This window comes from Xenopus tropicalis, chromosome 8, assembly GCF_000004195.4.
Source record: "Xenopus tropicalis strain Nigerian chromosome 8, UCB_Xtro_10.0, whole genome shotgun sequence".
NCBI classification, from domain to species: domain Eukaryota; kingdom Metazoa; phylum Chordata; class Amphibia; order Anura; family Pipidae; genus Xenopus; species Xenopus tropicalis.
In genome coordinates, this window is record NC_030684.2 from 109,366,548 (window position 1) to 109,386,364 (window position 19,817).

At 41.1% G+C, this 19,817-nt stretch overlaps 1 protein-coding gene across 3 annotated transcripts in view; it reads right to left on the minus strand.

Annotated features, from left to right (window-relative positions):
• baz1a (bromodomain adjacent to zinc finger domain 1A) overlaps window positions 1-19,341 on the minus strand; it is a 39,180-nt gene extending 19,839 nt beyond the window's left edge. Inside the window, exons 1-8 of one of the 3 annotated variants that reach the window (XM_002935334.5) lie at window positions 19,178-19,341; window positions 17,706-17,846; window positions 11,350-11,628; window positions 9,286-9,420; window positions 8,662-8,763; window positions 2,137-2,224; window positions 1,554-1,691; window positions 1,007-1,097 (exon numbers count right to left, since the gene is read on the minus strand). In XM_002935334.5, coding sequence (XP_002935380.2) covers window positions 1,007-1,097; window positions 1,554-1,691; window positions 2,137-2,224; window positions 8,662-8,763; window positions 9,286-9,420; window positions 11,350-11,628; window positions 17,706-17,818 — 946 coding nt within the window. In that variant the 5' untranslated portion in view covers window positions 17,819-17,846; window positions 19,178-19,341. Of the gene's footprint in view, window positions 1-1,006; window positions 1,098-1,553; window positions 1,692-2,136; window positions 2,225-8,661; window positions 8,764-9,285; window positions 9,421-11,349; window positions 11,629-17,705; window positions 17,847-18,971; window positions 18,991-19,107 lie in introns of those variants that run through there. The other 2 variants (XM_004917237.4, XM_004917236.4) reach the window with 2 other exon arrangements.
• Between the last annotated feature and the right edge of the window lie 476 nt (window positions 19,342-19,817).

The following is a 19,817-nucleotide window of genomic DNA, read 5'->3' on the forward strand; positions in this document are numbered from 1 at the left end:
TATTTTTTGCTTAAAAATGGAAGTGGGAAGGCAAGGTGTGATCCCCAACCAGTGGCTCAGGGGCAACATGTAGCTCACCAACCCCTTAGATGTTGCTCCCAGTGGCCTCAAAGCACGTGCTTATTTTTGAATTCCAGACTTGGTGGCACATTTTAGTTGCATAAAAGCCTGGTGTACTGCCAAACAAAGCCTCGTTCCTCTAGGCTGCCAGTCTATATAGGGGGGCTACCACACAGCCAATAACATCCTTAATTTGCAACTTCCTGGAACTTTTTAATGCTTGTATGGCTCCCCAACTATTTTTACATTTGAATGTGACTTATGGGTAAAAAAAAAAAAGGTTGGGGACCCCTGCTGTAAAAGCATTATTTGATTTGACACATAGCAAAATCATCAAAAAGTCATTAGGGGGCGTATTTATCATGCTGTGTAAACAAACAGTCAGTAAGCTGCACACCATTAATATTAGATGCTACCTGGGTGCCAGTGCAATGTTGTAATATGCAGATAGGAGAGAAGTGACGGCACTCAGAGGGATTTTCACACAGGAAATATCAGGTGAAATAAAAAGTGAGGTTTTATTCAGTCCAACATTTCAGTTCCCAATTGGAACTTTCGTCAGGCAGTGTGTAAGAAACGGTGAGAAAATTCACCACACATCACCAGGCTTTGCTGTGTAAAAAACGGTGTAATTTTTTCACGCATTTTTTCTTCCGCCGGAACTTATGTAAAATAACGACGTAAAATCTGGTGTTTGGAAGGCGATCTTCTCCATTTTACACAGCTTTTTACACCGTTATTTTAGGGAATTCGTTTTACACAGCATAATAAATATGCCCCTTGGTTTAGGGAAATCACAGACAGGTGAGAAAGCTATGGTGTTCAGTGTGACAGTCACAGCATTAAGAATTGTTACCAACAATTGTGTTTGTGTTAAACTTTGTGTTGAAACAAACAGATGCACAGCCAGAATTTAAAATGTGGTAGTTAGCAGGGATTTCCTTACCCATAGCTTTCAGTTGCTTTTTCTGTTGCAAGATTCTCTCTCGTTCTTTTGCAGCTTGGATCTGTTTCTGTTTGTTTGCTAATCCATTGCCCTTTTAACATTAATACAGAAAAGATAGTACTGATGTACACAAAAATCGTGTACAGTTATAACACTTTGGTAGTTATTTTATACCAAAATATATCATTTTCACTAGTTCTTTTCTATTCATCTCATTCCACTCTCTGAAAAGGGGGAACCCGCAGGATTTACCTAGCCGAGTGTGCGAAAGGGATTGAAAACCTGGATATGCATGTAAAATAAGATATTTTTAATGTAGGGCTCTTGTTTTATTGAAAGTGAAAGAAGAGTTTGTATTTTATACACAAAGTACCATCAATAACTAGGTCCCAGGGTGATGGCACATGATAGTTCAGCTTTGCTTAAAAATTAATAAGTCCATCAAGATACGCACACGGTGCTCCTACTCAACTATTTAGACCCCCTCTTCAATACGAACAAAATTTGTTTAAAATTAAGGGGAAAAAATATTAACAATCCAGCTTACCCGATTTAAGTGCTTGTTTGGAAGAGGTCTTCCACTTATTTTTTTATTTGGGGGTGAGCGCTGAAAATCCGGTGGCTCCTCAGGAAAATAATTGAGAAAATTTCTCACAGAAACTTGGTATTTTGTGACTGAACTTGGCTGCACAGAAAAGAAATGGAAAATAGTTTCAAAAATTGCAAAGATCCCTTTACCCATGGCCTTGTTTATCTGCAGATATGCATCTATTTATACTATATTCCTGACAAGATCAATTCAAAATTTACCTAGTGGTTTATGTGACAAAAAGTCACATGATTTTAAGGATTCAGATTTGGTTCACCCAGAGGCATGGATTCATCTGAATCCTGCTGAAAAAAGGATGAATCTTGGCCGAATCCCAAACCAAATTCTGGATTCTCTGCATCTCTAAAACACAGGCAAGCAAATGCACTTTCACCAGCAAAAAAAAAAACAAAACAATTCAGTACTATATGATTTTTTTTTCTAAAAACAGATTTGGTCCCTAAGATTTATTTATTGTCTGATTCAGAGCCATCTGACAATTTTATTAAAATAAAAAATGAAAACTTAAAAAACATTCTACCTTAGTCTTTATTATTCCTTCATGTGCTTCACAGTGCAACTTCAGAAAAAGTTTCAATCTGTCTTGGGAAAATAGCGATGGTTTTCGACTAGAAATAAATGAAAGCCGGTGTTTATTGTAATTGTGAGCAAGAAGACACAACCTAATTTCATCAAAAAAAATGTATACGGGTTTTTTTTTTTTTTTTTTTAATTGCCATTGTTGGCAACTGGAGTTTTCCATCTGAATTCTGTCAATACTGTCTTCTTCAGAACTCAAATTTCAGGAGAGATTAATGAAAATTTCAAAAATTCTTTGATTTTTCTTGCCAAATCTTGTGCAAGAAATGTCAGATTTTCTCAACTTTTTCAATCATTTTTCATCATCTGTTCCTTGTGTAAATGCCAAATAATTTTTTTCCCTACCATTGCGCAAGTTTTCTACATACTTTAAAAATAAAGCTTGAGGAAAAAAAAAAAAACTTGAGAATTCCCAATGATTCAAAAATCCTATAGTAAGTGAGAAGATTTTCATTCAAACAATGATGTGCTTATATTTTTGAAAGGATCTAGGCAGATTTAAGCTCCCAAAATGTTCTCATTGAAAAAAGAAGAGAATTCGAGAAGAAAAAAAAAAAACTCTAGAAAAAGTGATTTTGTTATAGAAACAAATACAATTCTTATTCTGATATTTGCTAAATAATCTTTACATTATCTGCAGACACCCATCCTGCCCTAGTAGATCCTGGGGCTTTCACTTCCCAAAAACATGTCTTTTTTTTTTGAAAGTTTTTCTTTATTTGTTTTAAAACAAAAAGAAGATAGTAAAGTAGGAAGTGAAAGAGAATAGGAAAGAAAGAAATACTCATACATGGTAATACTCGGTGGTGGGCGTTTACATTTGAAGAACTTTCCTTTGTAACAGTGCCTAGCTACTTATCTAGGGTTTATTGAGGTATTAGTGGGTTACGTTATTTGTTCGTGGGACTGTCAGCCAGCAGCTCCATATTTTGTCAAACTTGGCCGGGCATCCTCGGGCCAGGTAGGTAAGTTTCTGTCTTGGGAGTGTATCATCCACCAGTTTTATCCAGAATCCCAGGGTTGGCGGTTCCATATTTTTCCATGTCAGCAAAATAGCTTTCTTGGCATAGTGTAGGAGTTGCTGCAGACATATCCTGTCCCCGGAGGGCAAAGTAAGACCTTCAGTATGGCCTAGTAGGCAAAATTCAGGTGTCCTGATATTTGGGAGTCCCAGCGAGGAGCCCATAAAAGTGAGTATAGTAGTCCAGTACTGCTGAATTTTAGGACAGTCCCAGAATACATGGATGTAATTGCCCTGATCTACATTACATTTTACACACACGTCTGGGTAGCCCTGGTAAATACGTGCCAGCCTGTGGGGGGTTAGGTACACTCTGTTAAGGAATTTGACCTGTATATAGCGGTCCCTTGTTGCTATATTGGTTTCTGTTATTTGTTCTAGTATGTCTTTCCAGACCTCATTATCTAGCTGGGGAAAATCCTGGGCCCATTTCAGCCTAATATGATTTACCGAGTCAAAACTCCCCTGCAGTAGTATAGCATAGAACCAGCTGAGGGGCTTGAGCAGATTGGGTCTATGTAAGTATCGTTCAAGGGTGCTTTCGGTAATAATGGGGGGTTCCCTGGGGAACTGTATCTGGAACGCATGTTTCAACTGGAGGTACCTGAAGAGCATGTGGTTTTGCAGGTTAAATTCCTCCTTTAATTGAGCGTATCGCTTGATACCTCCTGCTTCCACCACATCATGTAGGCGCTTTACCCCTGCAGCAGCCCAAAGGTTAGCATCTGGGAAGGTCTTAAATTGCGTTAGAGTATTATTGCCCCAGAGTGGTGTCCATTTGGACCAGCTATTTGCTTTTTGGTGTGTTACTTTTACCGTTCTAGAAAAGACCTGGATTAAGGTTTTCATGGGTGGGGTTAAAGGGTGTATGGATGGTATCCCTCTATATATTTGGTTTGCCAGTGCTTCAAACGAGGAGACCACCGCTGCTTCTAGTACCGTGGCCTGGTTATTGGGGTCTGGGTTAAACCACCAATTTGCATACACCAGTTGACTGGCATAGAAATACAGGAGGAAGTTAGGAAGAGCAAGTCCCCCTTTTTTAACTGGGGCTTCTAGCATTGGCATTTTTATTCTGGGTCGTTCCCCCGCCCAGATAAATTCTCTGACACAGACATCAATTTCCCTGAACCATTTTTTGGCAGGGAGGATTGGGGCGTTATGAAATAGGTAAAGGAACTTGGGTAGCCAAATCATTTTTAGAATATTAATGCGGCCCGGCAAAGAAAGTGGCAGGCTAGCCCAGTGTTGTAGTTTAGTCCTTAGGGATTTGAGTGGGGGTGTCAGATTCCTCTCTGTAAATTTCTTAGGGTCCTTATGGATTACTATGCCCAAGTATGTAAACGATGTGACCCATTGTAGTTGGGGTCCATGTGTTGGGTCTCTGGCCGCTTCATTGTCTATGGGGAACACCAATGACTTAGCCCAATTAACTCTGAGGCCGGATAATCCTCCGAACCTTATGACCTCCGTTAGGAGCTCCGTGAGGGGTTGTTTCGGATTGGCCAAATAGATTAACATATCATCAGCATAAAGCGATATTTTTTCCTCAACCCTTTGCAGTTTGAGACCTTGTATGCCTGCGTTGTTACGTATTTTGATGGCTAGAGGCTCAATGGCCAGTGCAAATAGGAAGGGTGACAAGGGGCACCCCTGCCTTGTACCTCTTTTAAGAGGGAATGCCTGGGACAGTTCTGAGTTGACCATGATTCTTGCACTGGGTGATTCGTATAGGGCTTTCACCCAGCTAATAAACTGGCTCCCCAGCCCATAGCGTGCGAGAAGGGCCCACAAGTAGGACCATTCCACTGTATCGAACGCCTTTTCAGTGTCTAGAGCTACAACCACTCTTTCCCCTGTGACATCGTGCTTGGCCCATATGTTTGTGAACAGGCGCCTGATGTTGATGTCGGTGGCTTTGCTTGGCATAAAACCGGTTTGGTCCGGGTGGATTAGGAGTTCTATGACTGTCTTGAGTCTATTGGCTAAGACTTTAGCAAGTATTTTTACATCTGAGTTTAGCAGTGAGATTGGCCTGTAGGATTCGCATCTCTCAGGGGGCTTTCCCTGTTTAAGAATCAGGGTGATAGTGGCCATTCTCATACTTTCTGGTAGGTGGGCTCCTTGTGTGATCATATTGTACAGGTTGCAAAGTTTGGGTGCCACAATATCTTTATTAGTTTTGTACCACTCTATGGGGAGCCCATCTGGTCCAGGGGATTTCCCGTTAGGGAAACTGTCTATGGCCTTCGTGACTTCCTCTAGATTGATTTCCCTATTAAGCACCTCGGCTTCTACTTGGCTTAGAGTGGGTATTGGTGTCTCACTTAGATATTGAGTCAGGGTCTCAGGGGGGTAGTTTATTTTGGAGTCATATAGTGTGGAATAATAGTGGGCAAATTCAGCTGTGATCTGGTCTTGTCTGAGGACTTCTTGGCCTCGGGAAGAGATTAATCTAGGAATAGATGTTATGTGTGTGGGTTCCCTGGCTAGAATGGCTAGGAGTTTTCCACATTTGTCCCCTTTTTCATACCATGTGGCTGCTTTTTTGAGTTCCCATTGGGTATATTTATGAACATAGGCTAAATTTACGTCTCTTTGGGCGGTCTCAAGGGCCTCTCCTCGTGGGTCAGTTGGGTCATTGGTATATGCCTCTTCGGCTTCTCCCTGAGCTTTACGGAGGGATTCTAGGTCAGCGTCCTGTAGGCGCCTGGCCTCCTTTATTAAAGATATATATGCTCCCCTTGTATAGGCTTTGCTAGTGTCCCATACTACTTGTTGTGTAGCTGTCCCTGCGTTAATTTCCCAGAATTCTTTGATTTGGGTTTTATAGGCCTCTTGTATAAATTTATGTGTGATCCATTTTGGAGGTAGTCTCCATTGCATGTTCCCTTTTCCCTCTCTCAGTCTCAATTCCAGCTGGAGGGGGGCATGATCAGAGCAGATTCTAGGGGCTAGGGAGATATTGGCCACCATTTGTAGTGCTAGTGGTGAGGCAAGGGCTAAGTCTATACGAGAGAGGGCCGATGAGGCTACCGTGTAGCATGTATACTGCTGTGCCGTGGGGTGCGACCATCTCCATATGTCCGTTAGGTTAGTGGCATTTAGCCATTCACCTAGCGCCCTAGAGTCTCCCTTGAGAGGTCTAAGTCTATCTAGTGTAGGGTCCGGGACTGCGTTGAAGTCCCCCAACCAGTAAACGGGATGGTCTCCCAGCTCTGCCACTTTCCCCAAGATGGTTTGTAGTATAGTTAAATCACCCGGAGGGGGTGAGTAGATATTGGCCAATATTATAGTTTTTGTGTACACGGTGATCTTAAGGATGATATAGCGCCCGTATCTATCTGAAATTATCTTTTCAATTTTGGGTGCAGTTGTTTTCCTAAAGAGAATGGCGACCCCTCTTGAGTATGTGGAGTACTCTGCATGGAATACGGGGCCTAGCCAGGACCTGTTTAAAGACCGGACTCTTTGTCCTACCAGGTGGGTCTCCTGGAGTAGCATTATGTCTGCTTTTAGTTTTTTAAGGTGGTCTAGTATTATTGCTCTTTTGACTTTATCATTCATCCCCCTAACATTCCAGGAGACCAATTTTAGGTTAGTTCCTGCCATGGTATATTATGTCCCTATTGCACGTATTAGTAACCCACAGGCTGGCACTTAAATAACAAAATACATTTTGTGGACGCCCATCCACTGAGAGGTTTTTATCTAGTGAGATTGAGAAATAACAAATAAACATACATTGAACAAGTCCCCCCCCAACTGTCCCCCCACCCGGTATCCCTTCAGAGAACGTCTGGAGATACATTATTCCCATAACTGGTTTCTTGGGGTGAGAGCCTGGAGCTGTATCCGGGCGATCAACCATATCATATAACAAGTCAACGTGACTTGCTAGAACAAGAGATGTGTTCCCTTTTACTGTCTTAGTAAACTGATAACGTAAACAGTGCATGTTGTTAGGGGGAGTGCGGGTTTGCTCCGCTGGTTTTCTCCGTTTTGGACCCTACATATGGGAGCTTAATGGGGTTCTTTGGCCTTTACTGTGCCCAGTCTATTTTCCAGGATCGGTGGAGATTTGCAAGGGCTCTGTTTGCAGAGTTTGTCCCGTGGTATAGGGCAGTAGTGCCCACCCCTGGTTCTCCCGATACAGGGAGTTGATGCCCCTTTTATAGGATGGGCCCTGTGGCTATTTACTTACGGCACCCTCATGGCTTGTTTTGGGCATCTGGTGGCTGTGGGGAGCGTGGAGGGCTGGCGCGCTGGGGGCTATGCCGTGAAGGTGCTGGGCGGGAGTCGATCCAGCTTTCGGCCCCGGCCGGTTGGTCAAAAATATGGACTTTACCGCCTTCCATAATCCTCAGCTTGGCTGGAAATAGCATATTGTAGTTGATTCCCAGGTCCCGTAAGCGTTTTTTGACCCCGTAGAAGGTACCGCGTTGGCGCTGAAGGGCTGCTGAATAGTCCGGGTACAGTGAAACACGGACCCCTTGGAATTGGATGTCTCCCTTTTTCCTTGCTGCCTGGAGTGCTGCATCTCTGTCTCTATAGTTGAGAAGCTTTATGAGGAACGGTCGTAGTGGTGCTCCCGGAGGTGGGGCTCGGGTGGGGACTCGGTGGGCCCTTTCAGCGACAAGTTGTTTGGAAAATATCTCTGCTCCCAGCATATCTTGGAGCCACTTTTCAGCAAACAGTTCAGGGTTCTGGCCCTCACTCCTCTCTGGGAGTCCCACCACTCTGATGTTAGAGCGCCGCTGCCTATTTTCCATATCTTCCATACGCTCTGTGGCCTGCTTTATTAGTTTATGGAGTTGGGTAATTTCGTTAGGCAGTGGGGTTGTGCAGTCTTCCAGGGTACTCACCCGCTCCTCTATCGCTCGGGTTCTGTCCCGGATGTTTTGGACATCTTGTTTTAGTAGCGACAGTTCCACTTTCACCTCCTCTATCTTGGCAGTCAGCGTGGCCGTGAGGGTGGATTGGCAGGTAGTGATTGCCGTTAGGATGTCCTGCGTGGTCGGCGCTGGGGGACTTTGGGGCCCCAGGTCTTGTTCAGGCTGCACCTGTCTTTCGGGAGACGGCGGGGCGCTGCGGGCGCCATCTTGGTTTGTGGTGCGCGCATACTGCTCTAGTTTTGCGGCCGTTTCTGAGCGCATTCTTTGCGTGTGCTTCCCCATGGTGCCTTCCCTCAGATATAGGGGATATCAGGAGAGGGTCACGTCGCCTGAAGTATTTGTTTCTGGGTCTGTATATGGCTGTTCAGGATAATTGCTAGCGGAGCTATCTCTCCACGCTGCCTTCTAGCTCGGCATGCGGCTCCGCCCCCCCAAAAACATGTCTAATGTCTTCCTCACATGTTGCACCTTTCTGTCTATACCTTTCTCCTAGTATAGTTGTGCCACCCATCTTTGAGAGAACTAGACAATATATATGGATCGTACAAACCTGAGTTGAGATCCTTTGACAGTAACAGATTCATACAGCTCCTTCTGAATTGGCTTAACTTTATATTTGCATAAAGAGGGATTAGTTGGCTCCTTTTTCTTCCTAAGAAGCAACCAAAAAAAGAAAACATAATATAGAACATAAAATGGTACACATTTAACACATTAAACACACACATACTAGAATATTTATGTACAGGAGAAGGAAAGCTTAAAACTAAGTAAGCTTTATCAGAAAGTTCTATGTAAATACAGCAAAACATTTTACAGTATTGCTGCTCTGAGTCCTCTGTGAAAACAAACTGCATTCCCTTGCTTCTATTTATTACACATAAGCTTCAGAGCCAGACTTTCCTCTCTCAGCTTTAAGCCTACACAGCTTGCTCCTTTCTCCCTCTTCCCCCTGGACATGTCTGAGCTTTTTAACTCAACTTACTCGTTTTAAGTATTGCCGATTCAGTAATGCGGGTTTGCTTAAGAAAATGGTAGCACCTTAAACAAACATAGCAGATCTATCATGTAACCTGAATTTGTATTTTTATATTATAAAAAAAATTACTATCCAGATAAAGTCATGTGCAAATTTATTATAACATCTTTCTAAATCTGTGTGAAGTTCACTTACCTAGTCTGTGGCATTTCTTTAGGTGGTTCCTCATCACTATCACTGATAACAATAGTATCTTCATTACTAACATGGCCATTAGCCACTCCATTCTGTTGAGGAGGGAGTTTAACTTCCAAGATTTTGCACTCCAACCTGAAAAACAAAGGCTGAATAAACTAAGCAGAATCATTTCAAACATGTCTGTGCATGCAAAGTGTTTTCTGAAAGAACTGGTAATAGCATTCAGACAATGCTTTGCTCAGCCTTTATTTTCTAGCCATGTGTAACAGAAATAAATGCAAAAAGCTTTAAAACTGGCTTTTAGTTACAAAGGTAGACTTTACCGCAAAATCCTAATGCCTCTTTTGTTCTTACAGCAATAAACCAAACATTTTTACTATTGGAATTGTGGAATTTCTGGCTTGTATAAACAGACTAATGGATATTTCAAGCTATTATTACCCAGGTTCATTAGTGCAAATATTTTTAATCAACATATATTTGTGAAACAATAGTATTTATTTTACACCTGGGTAAAGGATTTTATCAGGCTCTATTCTATATCAGATAACTGAAGTATGCTCTATTATATACCCAGGACTAAAGTACAGTTATAGGACCTGTTATTCAGAATTCTTGGGACCTGGGGTTTTGTGGATAAGAGGTCTTTCCGTAATCTGGATCTTCATATTTTAAATCTACTAAAAAATAATTGAAACGTTAATTAAACCCAATAGGATTGTTTTGCCTCCAGTAAGGATTAAAGGAGAAGGAAAGGCTAAGTCATTTGGGGGTGCCAAAACGTTAGGCACCCCCAAGTGATTTTAAGCGCTTACCTTTTACCCTGGGGCTGGTGCCGCTGTTAGGAAAAAAAAAAACACCAGCCCGGGGTACCTGCAGCGATTGCTTCCTCCTCCGTGTTCGCGCCTGCGCAGTAGAGTGAAAAGCCGAACTTTAACAAAGAAGTCGGCTTTTCACTCTACTGCGCATGCGCCGGCCCAGGGATTTTGCCGGCAGAAGAAACTAGGAAGAAGGAAGTGCTTGAAGGTACTAACAGGGGCACCAGCCCGGGGTAAGCGATTAAAGTCACTTGGGGGTGCCTAACATTTTGGCACCCCCAAGTGACTTAGTCTTTCCTTCTCCTTTAAAGGGGTTGTTCAATTTTTAGTATGATGTAGGGTGTAATATTCTGAGACAATTTGCAATTGGTCTTCATGTTTTTTTATTTGTAGTGTTTTAGTCATTTCACTTTTTGTTTAGCAGCTCTTCAGTTTGGAGTTTCAGTAGCTATCTGGTTGCTAGGGTCCAAATAACATTAGCAACCAGGGTGCAGGTTGAATGAGAGGCTGGTATATGAATAGGAGAGGACATGAATAGAAAAATAAAATACGTTTCTATAACATACTAAAAGTTTACTTGAAGGTGAACCACCCCTTTAATAATCTTAGTTGGGTACAAGGAAGTGTTTTGTTATTAAAGGAAAAAATAAATATGAAACACAAAAATTTTGAAATAGAGTCAATGGAAGATGGTCTTCTGTAATTTGGACCTTTCTGGATTACGGGTTTCGGGAAAATGGACCCATACTTCTATATAATAATAGTAAAAAAAAAGCTAAGGTACAGATATTGGCTGGTGATCTGGTAACGAAAGTCCAGAATATATAAATAATATAGCATGATAGAAAGCACTTCTATTCTGAGAACACCTGTCCATCGCCCAAAAGCATTATGATCTGAGCTAGGTTTTAATACACTTTTACACAAGTGTCCCCTGGGCCAATTTTCCCACAGAGATTAATCTTGAGGAAAGCCTGCCAAGTTGGGAAGACTAGCCTCCTATGCAAGCAAGGAGTTATTGTGTAGCTTGCCATGTAGCATTAGTTATTAGTAAATAAATAATAATATAACACTAATTGTTTCACTGTACTTCCTCTTCTGTGCAACGTCATGATAGAATACATTATCTTAAGCCTTGCACAGAGTTGTTTTTCTGGCTCAGCCATTGCAAGAGGAAAATGTCAGACACTGCTGTTTTCACAAAGACACGTACTGATCTGCTTCACTGACTTATTCAATTTACCTTGCGCCACTGTTTCTCACCACAGTCACTGTTTCATCAACAAAGAATCTGTCCTTCACATAGGCAAATATTTCTTCACACAAATCTGTCACCCGCTGGCGTCTCACAAGTGTGGAGAGGTACAAGATAGGGACGATTAAGGACTCGGGGAAGGTCTTCAGACTCTGTCTCACTTTTTTCTCCGATTCAAGTGCTTCTTGGTAGGTAAGGCCAGATTTGCCTGTCAGGGAGCAGCTCCATACAAGGCTGTTGCACAGGATAGTACGTTCAAAAAAATCACTGTGTAAGGGAAAGCAATAGAAAAGTTAAATGTTAAACAGTAAAACACTTATTTTAGCTTTTAGGTGAAATTACAATTGAATTAGAACTTACATTGATTAAAAAAATAATATAGCTTAGGAAGTGGTACTTCGGGCACTATTAAAGTGGACCTGTCACCCAGACATGAAAATCTGTATAATAAAAGTCCTGTTCAAATTAAACATGAAACCCAAATTCATTTTTATATTAACACATCCAAACCCATTATAAAGGCATTTAAAAATCACAGCTGTCAATCATATATTGCTTGCCCCGCCTCTATGCCTTAGGCATAGAGGCGGGGCAGAAAGTAACTTTAGCTTTCCATTCAGCACTTCCTAGATGTCACTGCACATCTCACTTCTCCCCTCCCTCCTCCTTATCTAATTGTGTAGCCAGTGCATGGGCCTGGGCATCAGGTCCCCCATTCTATCACATAAACAAGATTTTGGCATGATACAAAGCTTGCCTTAATAACAGTGTCCACAAAATGGTGCCTGCCTGCTTGCTTTCATTGAGTAATTCCAAGACGGAAGGAAGCAAGATTTATATTATTTATATAGAGTAAGTAAAGTTTATTTTGCTCAACTAACAATATAGAAAATAATTTGGATTTATTTCTTAGGGTGACAGGTCCGCTTTAAAAACCATTTTAAGAGTAACAACAAGTGCCCAAATCTGCTGCACTGGCTTGCACAGTGGGTCACCTGCAACTGCATTTACAAGTACTTATCAGGCAACAGTTTCCTGGAAGTGTGGACAGCTGCATTTCAAAGCATCAACTGGGACTACAGCTTGCACAGGTGCAGGTTTACATTTATGGATGATCATGTGCTGCCATTAAAGGGGAACGGTTGGCACACATAAAAAGCTGTATAAATTGCATGAATCCCAAATTCTTGTTTCATTAAAACATCCATACCCATTATAAACTTACTTAAAGGAAATCTATACACCCAGAAAGAAGACTTACCCAACAGAAAATGATATAAACTAAATGGCCTATTAAAGAATATTACCAACTGGAATATATATTAGTAAATATTGCCCTTTGATATATTTTCCTTTGAGCCACCATTTTTGTCTGTGTGCCTCAGAGATCACCTGACAGGATTAATGCAGCTGTAACAGGAAAATGTGTATAAGTAACTCTGTCCATTCATTAGCTGAGGTGACGTTACACATATGTGTGCCTTGGCTTGTATGTGTGCACTGTGAATTGTACAGTCCCAGGGGGTGGCCCATAGTTCTTAAATTGGCAATATAGGCGTACCCAATGGCACTATTTAAAAGTATATTTTTATGAAAATGGTTCATTTAGATGAAGCAGGGTTTTACATATACACTGTTTTCTGCAATATATTTTTATTATGTACATTGTATGGGGGTACAGTTGTACTTTAAAATCTCAGCTATCATATTTTGCCTTCCCTTCCTCTATACGAAAGGCATGGCAATAACTTTCACTTTTCATTCTGTACTGCACACCCCTGCACTGCACGTGCTACTACATGCCTCCTTTATCCGCTGTCTATAATTTGGTAGCCTGAGCATGAGCTTTAGGTGCTCCTTTTGGGTGCATACATTACATTTTGGGATGATGCAAAGCTTGCTTTAAAAAAAAGTTTCCACAAAATGGAGCCTGTCTGTATGCTCTAATTGTGAATTCTAAAATAATAAAGGCAACAAAATATACATGTAATGCATGATTAAAATGTATTTGCTCAAACAAGGCAATAAAATTATTTCTTATGGTACAGGTCCCCTTTAGATTTGATTAGACAGCAAAAATAAAAATCAAAAGTTCTTACTGCCCATTTTACTAAGGGGAAAAAATAAAATATTTCTGGGATGGAACTTTTAACCATTCTACAAACAGGACAGGTGGTTTTAAGAAAAAAGACAAACTTTAATATAAACCATCACCCAATGCATTTAATTTGTTGATTTTTTATATCACAATGCCAATTTCCAAAAACCTGCATCGACAGAAAAATTGTGCTTCAGATTTCAGCTCTGACTGTAATGAATCCTGGCCCAACATGAAGCAGATGTTTCACAGATTTAGGCAAGTAGATCTACCTCTACCTAAGTTAAATTGATGTTAAGGATGCCTGAAGTATCGACAGGAAGAAAAATAATTACATGTAAATAGTGTCCATTATTATATAAAACAGTAAACAGACAGGAAATGTTACTATGATTAATGTATTGTGATCTGGACAGAGAGAAATTCAGATCCAGCAAATAAGTATCAATAAATATACGTTCCCACAGAGGCTGTACAGAAACACACAATAAAAAAGAAGAGAAATCAATGGGTCACATGTTGGAAGTACATTATGCTGACTTCATGCTGAACACCTGTAGTGTTTTTCCTATGTGGCATAAAACTGTATATATCCTATACAAAAGACTTTACACTGAACTTTAAATTGGAAGGTAATAATTAGAACTGCAACAAAATAAAAATTAGCATGAAGCTGCAAGATTGCTTTGTCTTTTATAACTGCCAAATCCAAGTTGGTAATCTTTAAAATGCACACAGATTATAAACAAGATTGTTATCTTGTTTATAATCTGTGTGCTGGTTATTAGTACTAATACACAAAATAACCAAATCAAACCACACACAGGACTTTGAATAAATTAATATAACTTTTTTTTTCACATGTTTTGGCTCCACATGGGAGACGATGCCATACATATAAATGAGATTATCAAATACTGGACTATATTATCTTCATTTTTCCTCACAGAGACCTGTTGTGGCATTCTAAACAGAAAGGGGTGCTCCAGAACTCAAATACACAAGTACGGGATCCCTTATCTAGAAACTGTTATCCAAAAAGCTCAGAATTACAGGATGGCCATCACTCATTGACTACATTTTAAGTAAATAATTTTTTCTATGGAATAAAACAGTATCTTGTACTTAATGGGAACTAACTAAGCAGTAGAGATCCATAATGGTTGTAAACAATCCTACTAGGCTGATTTCAAATTATTATTTTTTTTTTTTTTAGCAGACTTGAGGTATAGTGAGCCAAATTACAAAGAGATCCCTTTTCCAGAAAACCCTAGGTCCAGAGCACTCTGGTTCCATATGCTAGGTGTACCAATGTAGCATATAGAACCACTTCTATATCCAATTAAACCTTAAACACTTCTGGCAGAGCAATTCCAAAACAAATATTTTGGTATATCAAACAACTGTTAACAAACCTGCTAGGCAAAAAAGCTCTAAAGGGAAGGGGGTTGCATGGACCTCACGACTGGGACTGGGGGCCCCCAAGGTTGAAGCCCTGGTGGACGCCAGCCCCCTAGCTTGACGCTGATTCTCCATAAAACTCAAGAAGCTTCAGGTTATTTGCTTTATGATCAGGAGAAATTCAGGTCTGTTCTGTTGGGTTTAGACCCCAGACCACTCTAGTCTGAATATCCTTTAATTAAATATAGCATATCTAACCGCTGCTTCACACACAGTAAATAGTGAATTGTACAGTGTTATAACAGAGATAAAAAAGCCACACAATGTTATTATCAATGAAACAGAAAATAAAGTATGAATACAGGAAAGCCACACTCTGAGTAATGCGAATAAGTACAGAAATAAAGTACATGGAATAACCAGAAATCCCCTCAAACTGTTTGTGTAACAAGAACAACGATTAAATAAATAAAGCCAAATTAAATAAATTAGCCAAATGGCCAGGGAAAGTTATTTATGGATTTTAAGAAAGCATTCAAATGTATTCAATCATAGCATTAAGCTGGGAACAGTAAAAGCCAAATGATATAACAAAAACACAGAGGTAAAAACTTTTCCTGTATCCTAGATCAGTGTGTCCACATTCTGTCCACTGGCTTCACAGATTTATTTGCATGTGATTAATCAATGTGCACAGGCATGTGCCATGTCACATAAGTGTGGTTATATACTGGGGTTCAATAAAGCACTTGTGTGAATGATAAGTAACAGATGTGAGAAAAGATATGAATACAAGGAAACCATTTAAAGGCTGTAAACAGGATCTGACACATTCCATACCCACAATACTGTATTCACACACAGGTTAGCTGCGATAAGGCACTCTATTGATACACAGGTATAGGATCTACTGCAGGTATGAGATGTGTTATCCAGAATGCTTTGGGCCTGGGGTTTTCTAAATAAGGAATTTTGGATCTCCATGCCTTAAGTCTATTAAAAAAAAAAGTAAAAAAAAAAAAAAAACCCAAAAGGATTGTTTGAAACCAACGTGAATTAATGTATCTATGCAACTTATTTAGAATCAAGTACAAGCTACTGTTTTATTATTTTACAGAAAATAAAAATGGAAAATTTGCTTAAAATCAATTCTATGGGAGATGGCCTTCATAAAAATTAAAGCTTTGTGGATACTTCATCCTTGGGAGGAGCTGCCATGGCATGTTTCCTTCAAAAACTGCTATACTGAATAGCACTATGTGAAAATATATTTGTAAAGGCTAGATCAGACAAAATGGAATTAAGTGGTAAATAGAGTACAGGCCACATTAAACTTTCCGATAAACACAAGACCCTGCTTACAGAGAGGGTAATCCACAAGTGAACTGGCAGCAGCAAAACTTATATGCAGAGATCCACCAATCAGTGGATATACCCCATGCTACATACAGGCAAAACAAAATGCATCAGCTAAGGTATGTCAGGAAACAGAAAACCATAACTTCTGTACAAATGTATGCTGCACATGGAAATAAATACATATGTTGTTTCTGCTAACAAAACCACAGAATGAATGTTTATATTAGGAACATAATGGAGCTTTACAAGAAAGCTGAGAACTGCTGAGAAAAATAAGATAAAATTTACACATCACAGAGTTGAAATAGCAACCTTTATTAAAGGGATACTGTTGTATCACAATAATTCACTTTATCATTTAACATTTTATTCTTGAACCAATAAATGTATTTGTTTAGCAGTAATATTGGTGCGTAGGCGCAATCTCAGTGCATTGTGCCAGAGTCTGAGCTTCCAGAAGGAGCCAGCACTACACATGAGAACTGCTTTACAGGGGAAGGAAAGGCTAAGTCACTTGGGGGTGCCAAAATGTTAGGCACCCCCAAGTGACTTAGATCGCTTACCTTGTACCCTGGGCTGGTGCCCCTGTTAAGAGAAAAAAGCACCAGCCCAGGGTAGCTGTGGGAAGCGCTTCCTCCTTCCTTTCTCTTCTGCTGGCGAAATCCGTCGGCCGGCGCATGCGCAGTAGAGTGAAAAGCCGACTTTAATGTTTAAAGGAAGGAGGAAGCGATCGCTGCTACCCCGGGCTGGTGCTGTTCTCTCCGTAAAGGGGCACCAGCCCGGGGTAAAAGGTAAGCGATCTAAGTCACTTGGGGGTGCCTAACATTTTGGCACCCCCAAGTGACTTAGCCTTTCCTTCTCCTTTAAGGTAACCTATTGTTTCTCCTACTTCCATGTAACTGGACGAGTCCCAAGCTGGACTTGGATTTCTTACTATTGAGTGCTATTCTGATACCTACTGGGAGCTGCTATCTTGCTACCTTCCCAATTGTTCTGCTGATTGGCTGCTGGGGGGAGTATCACTCCAACTTGCAGCTCAGCAGTAAAGAGTGACTGAAGTTTATCAAAGCACAGGTCACATGGCTGTGGCACCCTGGGAAATGAAGAATATGGCTAGCCCCAAGTGAAATTTCAAAATTTAATATAAAAAAAAATCTGTGTTTTTGAAAAAAAGATTTCAATGCAGGATTCTGCTGGAGAATGCATTTTGGAAAAAAACACGTTTTCCCATGACAGTATTCCTTTAAGGATGTAAGGCAGCCAAAGGTTTCTAGCACATGTGTATGAACTGTCTATGTAAGTGATGTACTAAGCTGTCACAAAACAGTGCCACAAAAATAAAAGTGGCAATCATACTAAATAGATATAAACAGATAATTAAATAGTCACCTTAATCAAAAATGTTTAACCACATGGCAACAAAGATAAGAGCACAGTCAGACAGAACAGCAATGTATAAAGGCAAAAGATTTGGGGGGGCTCTTACTCATAGTCCCGGAAGATTTCATTTGTAACTCGGCAGTAGAAAAGCTCCTCCGTGGGTTGTAAATCCGGAGGTGGGGGTTGTCGAATGAACGGTTTTCTGTGCAGTAACGGCATGTCCTCTCTCCTGGCACACCGGTTCAGGCTGCAGTTTTAAAGAATGGAATATTCTAGCAACAATGATTGTATATATAAAAAAAGCACTTGTGCAATGGGTTCCTTCTGTTACACTAACATTTCATAATAAAAAGAAAAAAGGCAAGCTGTTAGTTCCTAGATGGATAACCTGGAGCCCTCCAGAACTAGTGTACCCATCAGCCCAGACTGCATGTGGATGTCAACAGATATCAGCAATTGCATTTACAGAACTAGTGAACTGCGAATACAAATTATAGCGTAGCGTTCACTGTAGGGTTTTGTTGTAGGTCAGAGGCCCTACAACATATTTATTTTAGCACCACCCTTAATGTGATATATTCTTATTGACATATAGAATCCAAATAACATACATGCAGGTTAATTGCTCCGGCATGTGAATGTGACAAGAGACCTTAAGCTGGCCATACATGTGGCGATCTGACGATGTTTCGTGCGAGAAACATCGTAAGATCCGCCACACACCATTCAGGGCTGAATCGGCAGGTAAGGAGGTAGAAACAATAGGATTTCTACCTCCTTCTGCCGATTCAGCGCTGAAGGGAAATTTTGGTCAGGCGCCTTCTATGGCGCCCAATCAAAATTTTCCAACTGGTCCAATCGGCGAGTCGTCCGATATCAGCAGGTTCCTGCGATATCGGTCGACTTGCCGACATACCATACACGCACCGAATATCGTACGAAACGAGGTTTCGTACGATATTATCGGTGCGTGTATGGCCACCTTTAGACTGTAAGCTCCAGTAGGGCAGGGGCTGAAATGAATGATGTATAATCTCTGTAAAGCACAGCAGAACATGGCAGCAATATATAAATAATGGCTAATAAATATATAATGAAAGTGTTTATCAGTCAGTGCCAGTGTTCCCTCTAAGTGCCATGTTCATGTACGCACAAAGAATTGTGTGTGAAATCAATTTTGCATTGATAATGACCTTAAAGTTTAAAATGTGAGCAGTAACTAAATGTTTTATAAGGCATTAGAGGGAACATTGGTCGGTGCCCCTGCAGTGTTGCGCTTCTCTAGTCACAGTCCGGCATTGCGTGGGAAAGTAAGAGGAAGAGTTCACTAACTAGTTGCCCATCTCCGGCTCCATAATAAAGTACTACCCACACACTGCTCTCCATACATCCAGCGCCCGTCCCAATCACCTGCCCCAGGATTAGGCGCTTCAGGACTGACTGCTTCCCATAGTACAATGCTTCATGCTTTGTTTATCTCCACCATAACTTCCTAGTCCCAAACCTACACAAAGTTCTCCTAAAGAAGTCAGCGCGACACGATGTAAAGGGGACACAACTGTGGGTGACAAGTCATACCGCCCAACAATCCCGCTTTTCCCGGAACGGTCCCGGTTTTCTTATCGCAGCCCGCAGTCCCGGATCGCTGTTTAAAAGTCCCGCAGCGCGGTTAGGGTCTAGCGCCTTGACTTCTGCCGGACAGCTCGCCCTGACGTCACAAGTCTCATCTCGCGAGAGGGTGACGTCACGCCACATGGATATAAGCGCGGTGACGCCGCACATGTCCGCCTGTGGGGGAGTGATGAGCCGAGTTGGGAGGGGGGTGCGGCATTGTCAGAGGAAGATGCGGGAAAACACGCGGTGGGCTGTATATTGGGCACACCAATCCGCGGGCCTTCCTTTATCATTCTTATTTTCTCTATTGGCAGCTCCTGTTTTTGTTTCCTTTCCAGGCATGGCCACTGGCCCCCAGAGCCTCAGCTTCCAATGTTTTACCAATGTTAAAGGAGACATATCCTATAAAAATTAAGAATGTACCAGAGAATTATACTCCTCTAGATATAGAAGGATTGTGCTTTAAAAAAGTTGTATTTTAGACTGATTTATTGAGAAATTCCACAAAAACCCTACTAGCCCCGCCCATCTGTTCCACTTCCTGCTGGCTGAATTCTCTGGATGAGCTGTTGGCCTTCTGTACACTGCACTGTAGGATAGGAAC